This window comes from Phaethon lepturus, unplaced genomic scaffold, assembly GCF_000687285.1.
Source record: "Phaethon lepturus isolate BGI_N335 unplaced genomic scaffold, ASM68728v1 scaffold5126, whole genome shotgun sequence".
NCBI lineage: Eukaryota > Metazoa > Chordata > Aves > Phaethontiformes > Phaethontidae > Phaethon > Phaethon lepturus.
The window spans coordinates 163-18,007 of NW_010543950.1; the positions used below are offsets into that span (position 1 = coordinate 163).

At 48.5% G+C, this 17,845-nt stretch overlaps 1 protein-coding gene across 1 annotated transcript; it reads left to right on the forward strand.

Annotated features, from left to right (window-relative positions):
* The first annotated feature begins 2,920 nt into the window (after positions 1–2,920).
* On the forward strand, positions 2,921–14,294 carry LOC104615803 (ectonucleoside triphosphate diphosphohydrolase 2-like). The gene is made up of 9 exons (XM_010288494.1): positions 2,921–3,034; positions 5,243–5,360; positions 7,048–7,198; positions 7,947–8,106; positions 9,380–9,607; positions 10,683–10,955; positions 11,790–11,885; positions 12,893–13,027; positions 14,064–14,294. The coding sequence occupies exons 1-9, from the start codon at positions 2,921–2,923 to the stop codon at positions 14,292–14,294; spliced, it is 1,506 nt and encodes a 501-aa protein (XP_010286796.1).
* The last annotated feature ends 3,551 nt before the right edge of the window (positions 14,295–17,845 follow it).

Here is a 17,845-nt window from a genome sequence, read left to right on the forward strand (position 1 = left end):
GGTGCATGAGGCCTCCCTTTCAGTGAGGTGGCCGCAACTTCTTGGCTGATCCTTGGCAGACAGCGATGAAAACGGAATGCAACCAAAACCAGCCTCACAAAAGAGAATTGGCCTTTCTGCTTCATGGTTTGACCTTTGCAGGCCTGTACTTTCAGAATAGCTGCTACAGAGTGTGGAAAAAATTCCTAATTTGTCCTTCATGAGATCTGCAGCCAGGTGCTAGGATTGTATAGAGCTGCATCAGTTCAAGCCATCACAGAACCCCCTTTGGCGTCTGCCCACCAGTTAGTATAACTATCGAGGTAAAACCTATGTGATTTAGAGACACCCAAACCACTTGGGTCTGTCAACAGACCCCCACGAACCCCGACATCCCAGTGAGAGAACGGATGCGCTCCGCCATTCCCAGCCATGAGCTGCTGTGACCTCCTTAGGTCCCTCATTTCCCCTCCCCGTCTCCCAGCTGCAAAAAGCAAGCCCTGCATGGTTTGAGGTGCACACTGCTCTGCCGGCAAGTGGTTTCTGTGGGAGCAAAGCAGGACTGGCCTGACCACAGTAGGATCTGGCAGCTCCTCAGTAGCTGCTGGATATCCTTAGGTGCTGATAATATATTGCAATATTGGTGTAAACTACCACAACCAGACCATGGGTGCGAGCAATCAGCCAACCATCCTGGTGGGAGCAGCTGCTCCACGCATCCTGCGTGCAGCAGTTCTCTGAGACAGGAGGTTGCCTGGGGCACTTGTTTTCTCTGTGGCACTGCAGCAAGCTGAATCACTGCACAAACCCTCACCAGCGAAGCATGTCTGCCTGTCCTCCTGGGCAGACGTGAGAGCAGGGGGAGGAGGACTGTCAGCACTCTGGCAATTTAATCCATGTCCCTGTTGCAAAGTAGAGCATCGTCAGCCCAAGTGTAAGCAAAAGAATCACAGAATGGTTTGGGTTGGAAGGGACCTTTGAAGATCATCTCGTCCAACCCCCCTCCCATGGGCAGGGACATCTTGCACTGCAGCAGGTTGCTCCAACCTGACCTTGAACACTTGCAATGATGGGGCATCCACAACTTCTCTGAGCAACCTGTTCCAGCTGGCCTGACCACAGTAGGATCTGGCAGCTCCTCAGTAGCTGCTGGATATCCTTAGGTGCTGATAATATATTGCAATATTGGTGTAAACTACCACAACCAGACCATGGGTGCGAGCAATCAGCCAACCATCCTGGTGGGAGCAGCTGCTCCACGCATCCTGCGTGCAGCAGTTCTCTGAGACAGGAGGTTGCCTGGGGCACTTGTTTTCTCTGTGGCACTGCAGCAAGCTGAATCACTGCACAAACCCTCACCAGCGAAGCATGTCTGCCTGTCCTCCTGGGCAGACGTGAGAGCAGGGGGAGGAGGACTGTCAGCACTCTGGCAATTTAATCCATGTCCCTGTTGCAAAGTAGAGCATTGTCAGCCCAAGTGTAAGCAAAAGAATCACAGAATGGTTTGGGTTGGAAGGGACCTTTGAAGATCATCTCGTCCAACCCCCCTCCCATGGGCAGGGACATCTTGCACTGCAGCAGGTTGCTCCAACCTGACCTTGAACACTTGCAATGATGGGGCATCCACAACTTCTCTGAGCAACCTGTTCCAGGGTCTCACCACCCCCATTGTAAAAAAATTCTTCCTTGCATGCAATCTAAATCTACCCTCTTTCAGTTTAAAACTGTTGCCCCTTGTCCTGTCACTACAGGACATCTGCAGATGCATTCTAGTTGTTGACCAGCAAAAGCTGAACTGGAGTCTAAACTCTGCAGGAAGATGAGGCATTTCTGGCACTTTGCTTAAAAGAACTCTAAGATAGAGAGATGTGTCTCCAAATACCCCTGCAAGACCAAGAAGGTGTCGCTCCTTTAGTTCTGCAGACAGAGGCCTGGCTGGTGAAGTCCTCTGGTGAGGACAAGATGGCCTTGCCAATAAATGGTTCAGCTCACACAAACCAAAACATTTCTTTAAAGGAATTGCACTTTTATTCCTCGACCAAATCACCAGGAAACAGATGGGGACAGCCTAAAAGCAGCACCGCTCCTGGGACTAACAGATTTTCCTTCAGAAATTCCAGTTTTGGTGACATTTCTTTGGGTCACCAGAAAGGAGAAAGCGGGTGCGTGTTTTGTAAAGTCTGGGGGTTGGTTATCTTTGATGGAGAGGCTGTCAGGAAGGGTTGTATGGTCATCTACGCTGAACCCAGCCTTCTGAGGCCAAAAGACCCCGAGCAGCCCCCGGCATTTCTCCCCCACACCAAAGACCAAACCAGCCGGAGTCTCCTGTGCGGAGACCCAAACATACCAACATTTTCTCATCCTGGGTGCCACCTGAGAGCGAACGAGGAGGTAGGAGCAGTCTGAAAGAACTGGGCAGAGTGCCCGCACTCTGCCCCAACCTGATGGACACGTGCTTGCAGGGGAGCACCCCAGGTCCACCCTGGAGCCCTCAGATATAAAGGAAACCTAGCAACAAGGAGTTTCCCCACTTCTAATTTTGGCAGCTAGCACTGCCAGGCACGGAATACCAAACAGATGAGTTTTGCCTGCTTTCTGCTTATTACACAGCTGAGTTAACCCCACATTTCTGTTTACCTCAACCCTGTCGCCTGGGGCAGTTTCGAGGTTGCACCGATGTCTTTGCAAAGCTAACGCTGGAACCAGCACGAAGCTGTTGGTTTTTTTATTGCGCGGAGCAATGGAAGGCAGAACTGCCTGACGCATCGCAACTTGGCCCACGCGTTCCTTGTGGTCCCTGTGGCTTGGGGCTGGGCTGAAGTCAGAGCCTGGCCCTGGCCCCGCCTTTCTCCTCTTTTTAAAGGTTGTATAAGGCACCCACTGTCAGTTTGCTGCTCAATTGCTTCCTCTTTTGACTCTTTGTGAAAGGAGAAAGCACTTCATGTCTTGGCGTGAACTCCTTCCCCCTTGGCTGGTGATCGTAGCAGGACTCACGGGTATTGTGCTGCTTTGCGTCTCCACTAAAGATGTGCCTGTCACTCCGCTCAGGATCAAGGTAAGAGTGTCCACCTGCCCAAGAGGCAGCCAAGCCAGGGGTCAAGTGGGGCAATAAGCAGAGGACCTTCTCCTTGTCTGTGGGGCTGCTTCTTAAGGAGAACCTGCCTGTTTCCTTGTGCAAGCTTGGCATTTAAACTGGTGTGTTTTGTTGCTTTTTACATTCATTGCACTACTGAGTTATTTACTAGCCCGAAACAACAAACTGAGGAGGGGACTAGAACAAAACTGTGAGGATGGGTTGGTATCCTTCAACATGCTGTAGCTTTTCAAACTGAAAACAAGCCAACCCCTTTGGGTGGTCAGGGAAATACAGGTTGGATATGGATCAGCAGAGATGCTCACCACAGGCTGAGGAGAGGCAGCCCACGTCAGGAGCTACCCCAGAGCAGCAAAGGCCCAGAGGTGTCAGTGGAAGGAAAGAACTACGTCCCTCTTGAAAGTCGGCAGGAATTTGGCCCTGAACTGCAGCTTCTGTCTTTAAAAAAAAAAAAAAAAAAAAAAACCAACCTTATCTTCCATGCCTTCTCCTCTTCTGTCCTCCCTTGATTTTAACCGAGGAGCCAACCTGCTCTACGCAGCAAGGTCATATCTGCCCAGTGACTGGGGGGTTAATGCCCATCCGCTCTGCCTCTTGATGCACCCACTGCTGAGGTGAGATCAGTGGCACGCTATGGTTTAATCAAACAGAAGTAGGTTAACCTGCACGTTTAGAGATTCTACCCCTCCTCCATGTTCCTCTCAGAAACAAAATTGGATTAAAAAAACCAAAACTTATTGCACCATGCTCTGTCCTTCCCTGGTGTTGAGCTGGGGCAGAAATGTGGGATCCCCTCTCCTCCTTTGCGCTCCCAGCAGCAGCCTCTCATTTTGTGAAGGAGGAAAAAAATCCAGGTTTCTCTGCCAATGCCATTCATTTCTTCCTCTTCTGCGGCAGCCTACGTGTCCCTGCGAGAAATATGCGCTGTCACTCATGTGGGAGGATGCCAGCAGGCTCAGGCAGGGAGCTCCATCCTCCTTCCGCATTTCTGCTCCAGTTCCAGTCCCACCAGCTCCTGGCCCGGGCACCGTGTCTGGTGCAGCTGGGAGCTCCCGGGAAGGTGGCAGGCAGCCAGCTTCACTAGGAGGCTGCAGCCACACTCTGGCTTGTACTAAAACCCTTCTGACAGTGTTAACATCAACATCTCAGGAGGTTTCTCCTCTAAGACCATGCACTACCATGTACCTCCCAGACTTCATGAGTTTCTGTCACGTCTGTGTAGGAGGTGTTCCAGTTTGGGGTCATGTAATAGAGGGGGAGAGGAGGAGACCCTACACTAGCACTGGGGCTGTTTTGAGTGTGAGGACATGCAGAACAGCCATAGAGCTGTGCTGCAGGGTACCCCAGTGGCCTCTCATTTCCTAACCCTCACATAGAAGGTGCAACTCAGCAAGGCTTGGTCAGCAGCAAATAGACCAGATCCTGGTCTGCAAAGAGACTAAGAAAACCCTCAGCTTCACCACTAGGCAACAAGAGAACTGTCAGTGGACAAGATGTTGAGAAATCTCATGTTCACTGCTGCTGTTTCTGCCAAGACATTACCTCAGTCTCTGTGGGGCTGCTGTGTTGGACAGTTTATGTGCTGGTTGGTCCCTGTGTACTGCAGTTCTTACAGGTCTGGCACTCACTGGGACAAACCCAGCCCGTGTCACACCATCTCTGCAGTGGGGCATAAAACAGATGTGGGAGTCTCGGGTTCCTCAGAAGTAGGAGCAAGCCGCAACCCTCTGATTCCTGCACAAAAGCCTTAGCAAACAAATCCAGCAGCAGTTTCAGTCCCAGAATCCGTCAAAAGCCTCTATAGTGCCATCTCCCACCCACTGCTTTAGGACCTGTTTTTCCTGAGCTCCAGGTGGCTCAGCTCTCAGTGGAAGCCCTCTGCCTGGTTTCAGGAACAGCTACAGAGCATGCCACTGTAGGTCTGATGTATTTCTGGGTCTCTCTCTACTCCTGCTGCTCCTCATGTATATATTCAGAAATGCAGATGGTTCCCTGCAAATCCACATCATCTTCTGGCTTCACTCTTTCTTTGAACGTAAAAAGTTAACTAATACTGCAGTGCAGGCCCATAGGTTACCCAGAATACCTGCATAATGCTGAGTAACCCTACAATAACAAAGCAGCATGCATTCAGTGGTGCTTATCTAGAATGTTTTGGGGATTTTCCAGTATGGCATTGTTCTGGATGCTGGCCCATCCCACACCATCCTGTTCATCTACCAGTGGACCACTACCAAGGCAAACAAGACCGGGGTGATCAGGGAATCTAGTTCCTGTCCTGTGCAAGGTAAGGTGCTCAGTTCATGCTTGGTGATCTCTGGGACTGGGGTGGGATGGATGGAAAGCCAGAGATCTGTGCATGGACCATTGCCACAATTTCCTTGGCTCCTGTATCTCCTACATCTAGCTGAACACTGAAATAGTGGTAAGAGTAAAGCACAAGCTGCTTATTTTCAGCATGGGTCTTCTCAACGTGGGCAGATTTAGCCGTACACAGCTTGACATCAGAGCACTTGGCTGTAGCAGGTGACAGTTTTTTGGCCTGCTGTGGGCAGGGAAGCACATAGAGAGGATGGGGCTTGTCCTGATGTCCACGTGGATCAGTGGAAGAGCCAAGGCTGCTGATCTTCTCCTCCAGGCGAGACAGTGAACAGCAATGGAGACAAATCTGGCTGCAGGGTGACTCCTGGTATCTTCTGCCTCCTCCTGACTGTAGTCTGGACAGTAAGTGGTGTAGCTCGAAGACAACGGAAGTGCAAAGACTCCAATTCCCTATGTGGGGTTTGACAGCATAAGCATCAGTTCAGCTTAGTTTTAGGTGTCACATTTTGGAGAATATTGGAGCCTTCCTCACTAATTTGAATCAGCTTGGCCCTACCAAAGACAGCTGAAAGGGTTTAATGCATTAGTGCTTGGGGTTTTTCTTCCCTATCTCTCAATCTTGCTTTGATGTTGAAGCCTGATTACAGCGGGGATGCTGGGAAACCCTGAACTCTCAGCGGCAGTGTGCTGTGGGAGGGCAGCTGCACAGCAAGCAGGGAAGAGGGTTTGTGCCCTTGCAGACTGTAAGCGATACAAACCACATACAGAAGATGTAATAAGGGCCCCCTGAAACCTTGTATATCTCCCTTGACTGCTGCCATGTTCACTGGCTGGGTTAAAAACAGCAACTGTAAGTTGGTGCAGCAGTTTGTCAGCAGCAGCAACAGGAGGTCCAGGCTGGTCTCTCACCTAGATGTAAGAAGTAGTCCCCTGTCTGCATGGCAGTGCAGCCATAGCCTTTGAGTAGCCATAGGCAAGCTGCAGCTCAGCCCTATACAGGGCCCAGGAGACCAAAGCATGTGGTGAAGGAGTCGTGCAGCCAGGAAGACAAGTGGGCCAGAGGATGGGGAAGTGAGGCTCTTTCTGGGTAGTAGTTCAAAACCAGCATTTAAGACCCCATTGAATCTTGCTGGAAAGATGACTCAAGGCTTGCACACAGCTTCCCTCCGCACAGCACCAGCTTCCTCTAGAGCAGAGGTGTCTTGTTTGCAGGCGTGGGCCTCGGAAGCCACCTCCACCAACACAAGAGGAAGTGGCTGGAGGAGAGAAGTGACACATCAGCCTCAGCTCTGTCCGTATGGCAGTGTGTCCTTTTGCTTAACTTTTACAGTGGCTAAAGCCACATTTCTTCCTCTGTGGGCTGAGACAGCCTCAGCTGTTGCCGCAGTCATGTGGCTGATACGTGGTCATTGACAGGATGTCTCAGCAGCAGAGCTAGGGTTCTCTTAGTGCAATTTGGGATTTACCTGTGCATGTGTTTTGCTCCCAGTACCATATTTTAGCAGGATGGCTACCTGGAGGAACTCCTTCATTCTGCCTGTGACAGGTCCTGTCTTTAACCATGCCCTAAGACAGCAACCTCTTGGGTAACAACCTCCACACTTTCCCCATAACTTTCCTTAGAAAATTTAATTCTTTCCCCTGGTCCTCAGGTCTGGGAGTCTCCAACTATTCAGATTCTCCTCAGAAAGTAGGGAAGAGCTTGGAGCCATGTTTGAACTGGGCCCAGAAAGAGATCCCGCCAGAGCAGCACAGCCAAACCCCCCTCTACTTGGGAGCAACCGCCAGCATGAGGCAGCTGAAGTGAGTGAATGTTGCAAACCCACACCCAGAGATCAGCACACGTCATGCGGATCATTCTGTAAATGCATCTCACCCTGCCTGCTCTGCAGTGTGTTTCATCCCTAATCTGCTAGTCAGGTAAACCTTTTTCAGGTCCCCATGTACTCGAGGGGAGTACAGCATGGCTGTGTCTCCATACTGTCCCCCCAGGCAGCCATAAGGATGAGTCTACCATTTTGTGTAAAGTCTCCTTCACAATTAGCGCTTGGGAAAACACCTGTCAGTCTGGAAGCTAAGTGTTTTCAGTTTATGTGACAACACACACAGGCTTGCAGGGGCACTTCTTGTCGGCAGGTTGGGAATGGTGGTGGGAGGATCCACCTTATCATACACACTTTTGTGGACCCTGTCCTCAGTCACCTCATCACTGGGACCTTTATCTCCTTTTAGACACTGGAGAAAAGTAAGGTCTGGAGGGCACCAGGTCAGTGGGGCAAAGCCACAGGATTCACTCAGTGGCAAAGGGTACTAAACTCCCAGATCCTTGAATGGTGGCACAACTGCTCAAATCATCCCTCTACGGTTCTTGCCCCCAGTGCCATGCAAGGAGACAGGGAAGTAGCAGCAGGAGTGGGATTGTCATTATGTCTCTGTGCTACTACCCAAAGTGGGGAGCACAGCAGAAGCCCTGTAGCTGTGCCCCCACTACAGGCTGCTCCTGGCAGGGTCCTGTAACAACAAATGTGCCTTCTTTTTCTTTTCTGTTTAGCCTCACCCATTCCATCCTCTCTGATGGTCTCCTTGCAGCCCTGACTGTTGCCCTGAAGTCATCCCCCTTTGACTTTCAGGGGGCAGAAATCCTGTCCAGCCCAGACAAGGAAGCATTCAATTGGGTTGCTGTTAACTACGTCCTGGAGAACTTCTTCAAGGTAAAGGATGATCCTGTCTGGGGAGTACAGAACTGAGCTGAGCAACTCCCATTAACAAACAGCCAGAGAGACATGTGGAGGGATCGTTAAAACCCCGTACTTTAAACCATGCTTAAGCACAATTTCTTCTGCCTTTCAGTGGAGGCAGGTTATATCCAACACCAGCTGGTTGGGGGACATAATGCGAGATGGTTATAATTAGGTTGAAGGACCAAACCTCTAATACAGCCTTTCATGGACATGTTCATGCAGTTGCCCTAACGGATGTGAGGCTTTCTGGACAACACATCCAGGATACTCACACAGATGACCTTACGTAGCTTGGCCCTAGGGTGTCAACAAGAACTCCACTGCTCTCAGTCTCTGCAGCTCTAGCTCAGCACCACTGTCAAACAGGTGTTGCTGCTGGCTGTGGAGTGCTGTGGGATTGCCACTGCGGTCCAACTATCCCACGGGACATCCTGTGGATGGTGGACAGAGAAGCAGAGTCTTCTGTTGCCAGAGCAAAAGCCCTTCCTCTCATTGAGATGCTAGTGAGAGCATAGCTGGGTGTCCCCAGCATAGGGGCCTGGTCTGTATTCAGAAGGCACTCGCTAAACAGGAAGAACACATTTAAGTTTCCTTGCTCTACCCATGGCTCTCAAGCCAAAGGGTCTCAAGAATTCAAAGGGCAAGAGAAAGGTGCGTTAGACCAAGTTATTCCACGTGAGGGAAGTGCAAGGCAGTTCTGACAACGAGCAGCAAGCATGCAATGGTTAGGGAATTGCTAGCCCTGCTGGCAGCAACACAGCCTCCCCCGGCCAGGGACAGAGTGCTTACACCCACGTAAACTTTCCTGCCTGTACTGCTAACTTCAGCATTGCCAAAATCAGTTCTGCAAGACTGCAGCAGATGAAATCACAGGGTTCTTCTGACAGCAGGACCACTTTAGCATCAAGGCAGCACTTGAAGCCCATATCTGTGCATCTGGAAACCTCCCTCCCATTCCTCCCACCCCTTCTCCGCTCTCCCCTGCTCCTACCTGCTGAGACCACTGCCTTAAACAGCCGTCCAGGATGGTGAGCCCTGTCTGCTCTCGCTGGCTGCAGGGAGTGCTCTGCACAGATGGCAGTGCTTGCTCCTCTGTTCTCTCCAAAGCCACCAGTTCAGCACCCTTATGTCCTGGGGGGGGCGGAAAATTGGGCTGTACTGCACCAGAAGGCTGCTTTCTCTCTCACTGTGACCCAGGTGTAGAAGTCTTAAGAACTGACCTCTCTGGTTCTTTTTGGGTCAGTACGACTGGCAAGGACAGTTGGTCCCCTCCGGGAAGGGGATGGCAGGAGTCCTGTCCGTGGGTGGATCCTCAACACAGCTCACTTCCAAGGTGGAAGAAGAGAACCAGGCACCAAAAGAGGGAGTGAGGCTGCAGCTCTATGGGCAGACGCACAACGTGTACACTCATCACTGCCCCTGCCACGGCACGGACCAGCTCCGCAGCAGGCTGCTCTCTCTTCTCATTCAAGTGAGTATCTGCCAGAAGGGCATTTGCAAGGTTCCTGAATACAATATCACTAAATGACAGTTGCACAAGGTGTAGTTTCTAATGGTCAAAATGGCAATCGCTGTCTTTAATAGAGGGCATTTACATATATATACAAAAAGCCCAGTGTATTTGTAAAACTTATTCTCTATGCCCAAATTGATGCCCTTCAAGCAGAGACACAGGCCCCCATTCAAGAGTTTCCTACTTGCAGGTTCTATTTGGCTCCTTATTTAATACACATGAGCACAAAATTGCTCTCCAGAGGTGCTAAGATCACCATCAGGGTGAAGAGAAGCAAAGACTTTCCTTGGCTCCTCCATCATAGAAGGGGAGCCTAAACAACAGCACCTGGGAACCAACTGGGACTATCCATTTGGGGTATTATTTCCTTTGCTGACTTTAACCCTGGAGCATCTTTAAAAGAGCAATATTTCATTTTGAAAACATGCAGGTGTTCTGGTTCTTCCAAACTTTATTTCACTTGGGGGCAGGCAGGATCTGATGCAAACCCAGGAATCATTTTAGTCTCCACCAAAACTGAATTTTTCAGAAATAAACTACTCACTGCCCATCCACTTGCCTCCCTATAAACCACACCTCCTCTTATTTGAGACCCACTTCCCCACAGTTGTATTGGGGAGTTCCAAGAGATAAGAAACACTGATTCTTGAGGGGTTGAGCCATTTGGAAGGCAGACCAGAACAGCCTCTTTCCTGCAACTAGAAAGAGTACAAGATTCATTGAAACTGTATTTCTGGTCTGAGAGAGAGGAGGCAGGGCTGGGGTGCTTCAGCTTCCCACAGCAGGTCCAGCCATTGCAGTTTGCCCTGAACTGCGCAGGAGCCGGGAGCCTGATGCCTCAGTCCGGGCCTTGCAGTTGACTAGCTGAGATAAGGTTTGGCAAACCTTCTGCAGCCTGCCTGCTCGATTACAACATTGTGGTGCCAGAGGAAATCTGTTCTTCACTGTGTTACATTTTTGTCTTCTTTCATGAAGCCCTGGGATGCCAACCTCCTCTCTTGCTGCCTCTGCCCTTATTTTATTTTGCCTTTAGGATCAGAGAAGTGCTAAAACTGTGTCTAATCCTTGCTGGCCACTCGCCTACTCCCGAGAAGTGCAGTGGCAATCAGTGCGTGCTGGGCCTTGTGCCGTCAGTGATGACACATCAGACATCACTGGCCCTGAGGAGGTCTTCAACATCACCGGCTCCAGCAACCCCACCGCCTGCATGAGACTTGTGCAAAACCTGCTCAACTCTTCCTCTTCCTGCAGCTTCTTCAAGCATTCCCTCAGCAGTGTTTTCAAGCCTCTCCGGACCAGATTTGTGGTGGGTTCTCGTTTACACTGGGGTAGGCAATTGACATGGAGAACCCATGAAATGGGACCAGTTTGATCATTAATAAATACAGTGGGAACAGCCATGCTAGTCAAGAGGGCCAGTGCTCTGGCTAATGCTGTACACATGCACTCCTGCCCTCTCCCCCTCATTGGCACACAGATCTTCAAATATGGACCACAGGCTTCCCATCAATGACTGTGGTAGGACTTTCTTCATCCATGTCTCAGCAATATCTGCTTGTGAGACAAACTTTGGGGCTCCACAGAGCCAGCGGGGATAGGACAGCCAGGAGTTGCATGCTGAGCAGCTCTTCCCACACAAAATCTGTGGTAAAGCTGAAGATCCTCTGCCACTCCCTCAGCAAACACCTGCGCATGCTCCATCACAAGCATGCTTATATCTGAGACCCTGAATCTAGTGTCCAGAGTCATTGGGTTGTTAAGCCAGGACCAGCTCAAGATCCTAGGGCAAACTGAATGCATTTCAGCAGTAGGAATTCCAAGAATTCTCCCCAGCTCCCTGCTCCTGAGAGCTTCCCATAGACATTGTGGCAAGGAGCATAAGGCCCTGCCTACTTATCTAGGCAAGGCCAGAAAGGCTGCTGCATGCAAGGTAGAAACAGTCGTTTCTATTTCCAGAGAGTAACAGATCTGTTTGTCTTCCTTGCACACACCGGAGGCCCTGTAACCACCAGCACAAGCGCACAGAAAAGGCACCCTGGCAGTGCACCCCACATCTACTGCCACTTACTTTCCTATAGGCACTGTATGCAAGGATGCAGAGCACAGTCCAGCCTGATGATTATTTCTGCTGCTGTTGTAGGTGATTTCTGAGGCCATGGACTTCATGAAAGAAACTGTACCCTCTCCTGACTTGGGTCAAGCAGTCAACAGGCTTTGTGGAATGTCTGTCAAAGAGGTAACTGTGGAATACCTTAGTGTGCAGGGAGAGTGGGAAGTAAGGAACAGGCTGTTGTAAAAGCCCATGTGGCTCAGACTGACCGAGCCATAAATTACTGTCATGTAAAACTTGGATTTGCCTGGGGTTTGGGGGATTTTTTTGTTGGTTTTTGTTTGTTTGTTTTGGGGTTTTTTTTGGTGGTGTTTTGTTTTTTACACTTTGAGGAAACAAGCTCCACTTATTTTCCTTCCTCTCAAATCCCAGTGGCTGCTGGTAACACCTGGACTTAATTAAATAAAAAGCCACAAGTACTTTTTACTGTATATTAAGGACTACACAGGAAGGCTGTCTACTCACTCCTGTCCATCACCTTGGTCTTCCTGTTCTCCTCTCCCTATAAGTGCAAGGAACGCATCCGCTCAGATTCCAGGGGCTTTCCCATTTCACCTAGGCCCATGGAGACCAAGCCAGGGGGAATTTGTAAGTTCTTTCCCTCAGTTGGTGGCTTATGAGGTCACCCTTATTTGCACCAACACTGACTGAGCATCCACAGCAACATTCAAATTGGACAATTTCTACAGCGTTTGTTAATGGGGTAGCAAAGCCCATAAGCAGTTCCCTAAAGCTTTCTCTTCTGGATAAAAGAGAAAGATCTTGTTAATGTTCCTATTGAGAGAAAGGCTGTGGCATTAGCTCAACTTAATTAGAGAGCAGAGAATCATAATACCAAGCAGCTCACCTGCAAGGCAACTGTAGGAGACCTGGCTGCCAGTCCTGCTGCTCTTGGAACTGCCTGGTCTTTAATAAGATGGGAACAAAGGCACTAAGAAATGACGCTGGTTCCCAGACCACAGCCCAGTGCGTGCAGGAAACATGGTTTCAGTCTGCACAGGACACAAAGCCCTCCTCCAGTGCCACAGTCAGTCCCAGGGCAGGAAAGGAGAGTTATAGCAGGCCTGAAATTCAGCTACTGAATATTTTCTTCTTCTATTTTCCCCCCCATCTTCTTTTGGAAATGACACCAGCTAGTTAAGGAGTCCCAAACAAGCCTGGATACACTTGCTGATTACTGTGTTGTGTCTGCCTTCATCTTTCATCTCAGTACAAAGGGATACACGCTTGACTTTGACAGGTCTGTTTGGACTGCATTCCAGAAGAAGGTCAGTAACCTACCGTGTGGTGTTTCCAATTAGGAGGAAGGGCTGGTTTCAATAAAGCCAGCCTGTCCCCACTCCTACAAGGACTAGCCAGCTAGGTTTCTCCGGCAAGATGTTTTTGCAAAATAAATTCACAATTGTGATAAGCAAGAAAACCAGTGTCAGAGAGCTAGAGATTACACTTGTCCCCACTGAAAAACAGATGGGTCAAAACTTTATCTGGAGCAATACCACCTTTAAGAGTCTATGCCCAATAGGGAAGGAAGCATGGCTTGATCTCCACTTAATGCCAAAGACAAAATGCTGATAATATTTCCTGAGCCAAGACACACTGCCCTACCTCTTTGCAATCACCTTTATACTAGTGAGGGTTTATAACTGGCTTAGGTGGTCTGAAATTACTTCAGGATCTGGAGCCCCTAAGGAACATAGGATTTAATTCAAGCCCTTCGCTTCACAAAAGAAAAGAAAGCCTATTCCCAGGCCTTAACTCACCAGCAAAGGCATGGCCCCACTGAGCAGGGCCACATCGGTGACAGGGGTTCCGTCAGCCACATGGTGAACATCAGACTAAAGGTAATGAGGTAGGTTCAGGGTCTATCCAGGGAGCCCAGCCTGGAAAGCCAGAGACAAGCTCCTTAAAACACAGACCTGAGGTTCAGCCAGGCAGCATGGCCGGAGGCAGAATTACCCACAACATAGACCTGAGGGCCATCTGGGAAACCCAGTCAGTAAGCAGCAGAAGGAACAGCACACACCTACAGCACAGCTCAGGAAAGAGGTAGCTGCCCAGGCTGGAGCTTAAATGCAGCTCCCAGGCAGAGGCGGTGGGTGGAAGTTCCAGGTGAGACTGGTCAGGGCAGTTAAGGCCTATTAGTGCACTCAGGGTACTGAGAGTGGGAGACCTCCTCATTCCAAGCCTAATCCTTGGATGAGTCTCAAATAAAGCATATGAGGCCTTGGGCCTGTGCACAGAAACACAGCTGGGGTCCAGACTGTCTGCTTCTCTTCTGACCTTTCCTCCTTTTTATTTCAATAGATGGGTGGTACCTCGTCTGGCTGGACTCTTGGGTACCTGCTGAGTCTGACCAACACCATCCCCCAGGACAACCCAGGCTTCCTCAAGGGGATTGAACCAGGGGTCTGGTCTTTGCTCCTTATCCTCTTTGTCGTGCTGCTCACTGGCTCTTTCATGCGCATCTCATACCGAGTGATGGTCAAGGAAAACAGCTTCAGTAACAGGAACAGTGGTGTTTTTGATGACAACTGACAGTTATCCTGGGACTCAAAACTGCCCTCTGTCAAGGGTAAACAGGCTACCTACAGAAATCACACAGGTGTAAGTCACTGGAGGGTGCAAGTGATTTTCCTGCAGGATTCGCAGAGCCTCAGTGCCTTACTTCAACTTGCCAGCACTTGCACTACTGTTCTTTGAGACAACGGATCCAGCTCCGCAGGAAACCTGTGATTCCCGGTGGACGGCAAGCTATTCGTTCTCTAAATGAGAGCAGCCTGCACAGATCTTGCTTGGGCTGCAGCTGCAATTACTAGTGTCAACCTAATGAAACGATACCTCTGAGCAGGCAGGCCCTGAGCTATTGTAAAGTTAATATTGAATCATCCTGCCTAATATGGAGAGGTGGTGTCTTAAAAAAATGCTCTGTTCTCTTCTGTGCCCACAAGAGAGACGATACCTGCAGTATTGCCACTAGCAAAGACTGGAACTGCATTAAAATATAATCAGAATATAACAGCCAACTTGCTTCCATGTTCTAGAGGAGAAAGCAGGTATTTTCTTCCTGCTACTACTGATCTGCTTGTTCTTCCATTTCAGCGATAGCATCCATGCATCCCTTCCAGTAAATGCTTGGGCTGACTGAGAATCCTTCAAAAGCAATGCTTTTTAGTCTTGGTCTCTACAAAATGTGCAGAGCATCAAAGGAGAAACAAAGGAACAGACGCACAGCTGAGTTCCTGTCTCTCAGCTGAGTCATGGCAACTCAGGCTTAAAATTGTCAATTTAAACTCTTTAACCAGGACTTAAATTAACACACTTCATTTCACATCTACTAAAATCGGGTGCATGCTGGGCTGAGGTTCACCTGTTTGTTCATTTGCACTGAATTGCTTTTCTCACTAAATTTGAAAGTGAAGTATCTCATCTAAGGACAATATTGTCCTTTAGACAAGAGCAGGAAGAGAACAGAAGCTTACCTAATTGTCAGTCCAGTGACTCTCATATTAGACTGTGACCAGAGTTACTTTATAATCCAACACTCAGGATTCCTCTGGGACTCGGCAGTCGTTCTAGCTCCTCTGGTCTGGTCTGCTTGTCTAAAAGATGAGGTGCTGTACAAATTTCCTGTGTTATTGTGAAGAAAAGGGGTGGATTCAGACAAACACTGTCCATTGACTAAAGCATTTAGAGTTCACTTCTCAGATTGTTTCAGCGACTTAAACATACAGGCTGTTAAAATCCTAAGAGACAAGTGTCTCCGACTTGTATCAGACCACTTTAAACAGAAATTTAACTGTGGTGATGTGCCTTGCAGGATTTTTAAAGCTACCATGGCACCCAAATCCTTTCAAATCTGATTATTAATCCCTTGTGCTCCCAACTCATATATAGGACACCCCCTTCCCCCATATTATGTTGTTCATAAATTTTCGGGCCAATTAATGAAGGTTTGGAACCTGTCAGTCAAGTTTGGAGGGGTGTGGAAACGGATTTAAACAAGCTTTGTATTCATTTCTTTGAGTTGCACATTAGATATTTTTAATTATATCATGTTATTAAAGATGTTTTAATAGACTGTCTGTGTTATTCTTGGCAAGAGATCAAAGCAGAGGTTTTATTGTGAATACAAAGTGTTTCAGTGAGGAGGATGGGGGATGCTGATTTTGCCTCTGTTTACTCAAGAGCTGTTATGCTGTGTACTTTCGGGGTACACAATGAGAACCCCTGAAGGCACTTTCTTCCCAGTGGCAGGCAGCAGAAAATGACTTCAGATAACCTGGTTGCTGGTATTTAGTTGATGAGAGACATGTCTATGTCTTTGATGTGTTCTTTGCTCAAACCATCTGAAGAAGGTAGGAGGGATTCAGGCAAGCCTGCATAGAAGAAAAAAAAAGAGGTTATCAGGGAGTCAGCGATATGGGGGAAATTCCTGAGACTTCATTCCTCCAGCATCTGGAAATGCAATCATTAAACAGAGCTCAGGCTGTGTGACCTGTCAGCACACAGGAGAACTGTAGGAGTCCTGGATGAGATTTGCAACCTGCCCAAGAATCCTACCACTGTCAGAAATGGAAATAAGCCAGTGAGATGCCAGTAACTCCAGGACTCCAGGTGTTCTGGCCTGCTCAGTCATTATACCTTCTTGATTTTGAATACTGGATCATGGAGTCCAAGAGAAAGGACATTGGTTGGAACTTGCCCAAGCTCTTGTTTAGAAGCTTTGGGACTTCCATGCAGATAATAAGTGAGCAATTAGGCAAGAAGCTCAGCATGTCCTCCTGACACTTTTATTTTTGCCTCACACATGCCACTGAGATGTACTGAGTTATGGCACGTACATGTGCCCCATTAAATCCATGACACTTGAGACACCATTTGACATTGAGCCACCTCTATGCAATGCAAAGACAACCCACAACCACCTGATTTAGAGCACCTCCTAAACTCTTGAGATAAAAGCTGCTGTTCTTAACAAAGGCACAGTAAGACATTTCAATAACTGAAGTTCTTCCCCTAATGATCCACAGACTGCGGGCAGCAGCTCTGCTCCCTCCTTTCCCACTACTCTCCTTCCAAATACTGCCACTGCTGTCTTCTCCTGCAGGCAGGTCATGGGGGCAGGCAGGGGCAGGCATGTTTGTTCTCCTGCAATGACTGTGCTGCCCATCCCAAGCTGCAGCCCCCACAGCAGCTAGGATTACCAGCTGAACTGGGCTTGGAACCGGCAATATTGCCAGTGCGTATCATTCTCTTTCCATCCAGCAGAAAAGCACCCATTTACAGATGTATTTACCAGACGTTGAGCTGGATTGGTGTTTTAAAAGCCCTGAAGTGTGTTTTTGTTATAAAAAAGGCAAAAAAATAACAAAATTGGGAACCTATGGGAAGAACGGAAACTAATAGAAGTATCATATTCCTTTCTCCCAGCTCTCTATAGAAAGAAGCAGCTCCTTCACGTCACATTAAAGTAAAAGGGGGCAGATTCAGACTAGATGTAAGGAAGAAATTTTTCAGAATGAGGGTAGTGAAACCCTGGCCCAGGTTGCCCAGAGAGGTGGTGGATGCCCCATTCTTGGAAACATTCTAGGTCAGGTTGGACGAGGCACTGAGCAACCTGGTCTAGTCAAAGATGTCCCTGCTCACTGCAGGGGGTTGGACTAGATGGCCTGTAAAGGTCTCTTCCAACCCAAACGATCCCATGATTCTATGTCAGCACTACATAAATTTGCAGAATTAATCCCCAGATTACCTGGACAGCAGAAATCTACTTAAAAGAAGATTCTAGATTAAGTTACTTTGAGACGAAGATGCTTGCAGCCCTTTGGTTACAATGCAATTGTGAAAATGATTAATAATGAGGATTTTCTAATTAGATAATTATCTAATATAATAATTATATTTCTAACATAAATTATTTATGTTTATACATAGTGCTCTCACTCTCACTCAGGTTGAACCATGGGAGAGCTCTTCTGGCAGATAATGTCACATGTAATTGCAGTTCTGCTGCTGTCAGCAAGTATCAATAAGAAGGAAATCAAAAGTATTAGGTATAAAAATTGACACCAGAACACACTTTCTCT

What these genes read in the sequence shown, in the direction of transcription:
- LOC104615803 (XM_010288494.1), top strand. Translation starts at nt 2,921, where the DNA reads ATGTCTTGGCGTGAACTCCTTCCCCCTTGGCTGGTGATCGTAGCAGGA. An exon ending in TGCTCTCTCTTCTCATTCAA is followed by an intron (nt 9,608 to 10,682) that starts GTGAGTATCTGC and finishes TTTTGCCTTTAG; the next exon opens with GATCAGAGAAGTGCTAAAAC. An exon ending in CTCTCCGGACCAGATTTGTG is followed by an intron (nt 10,956 to 11,789) that starts GTGGGTTCTCGT and finishes CTGCTGTTGTAG; the next exon opens with GTGATTTCTGAGGCCATGGA.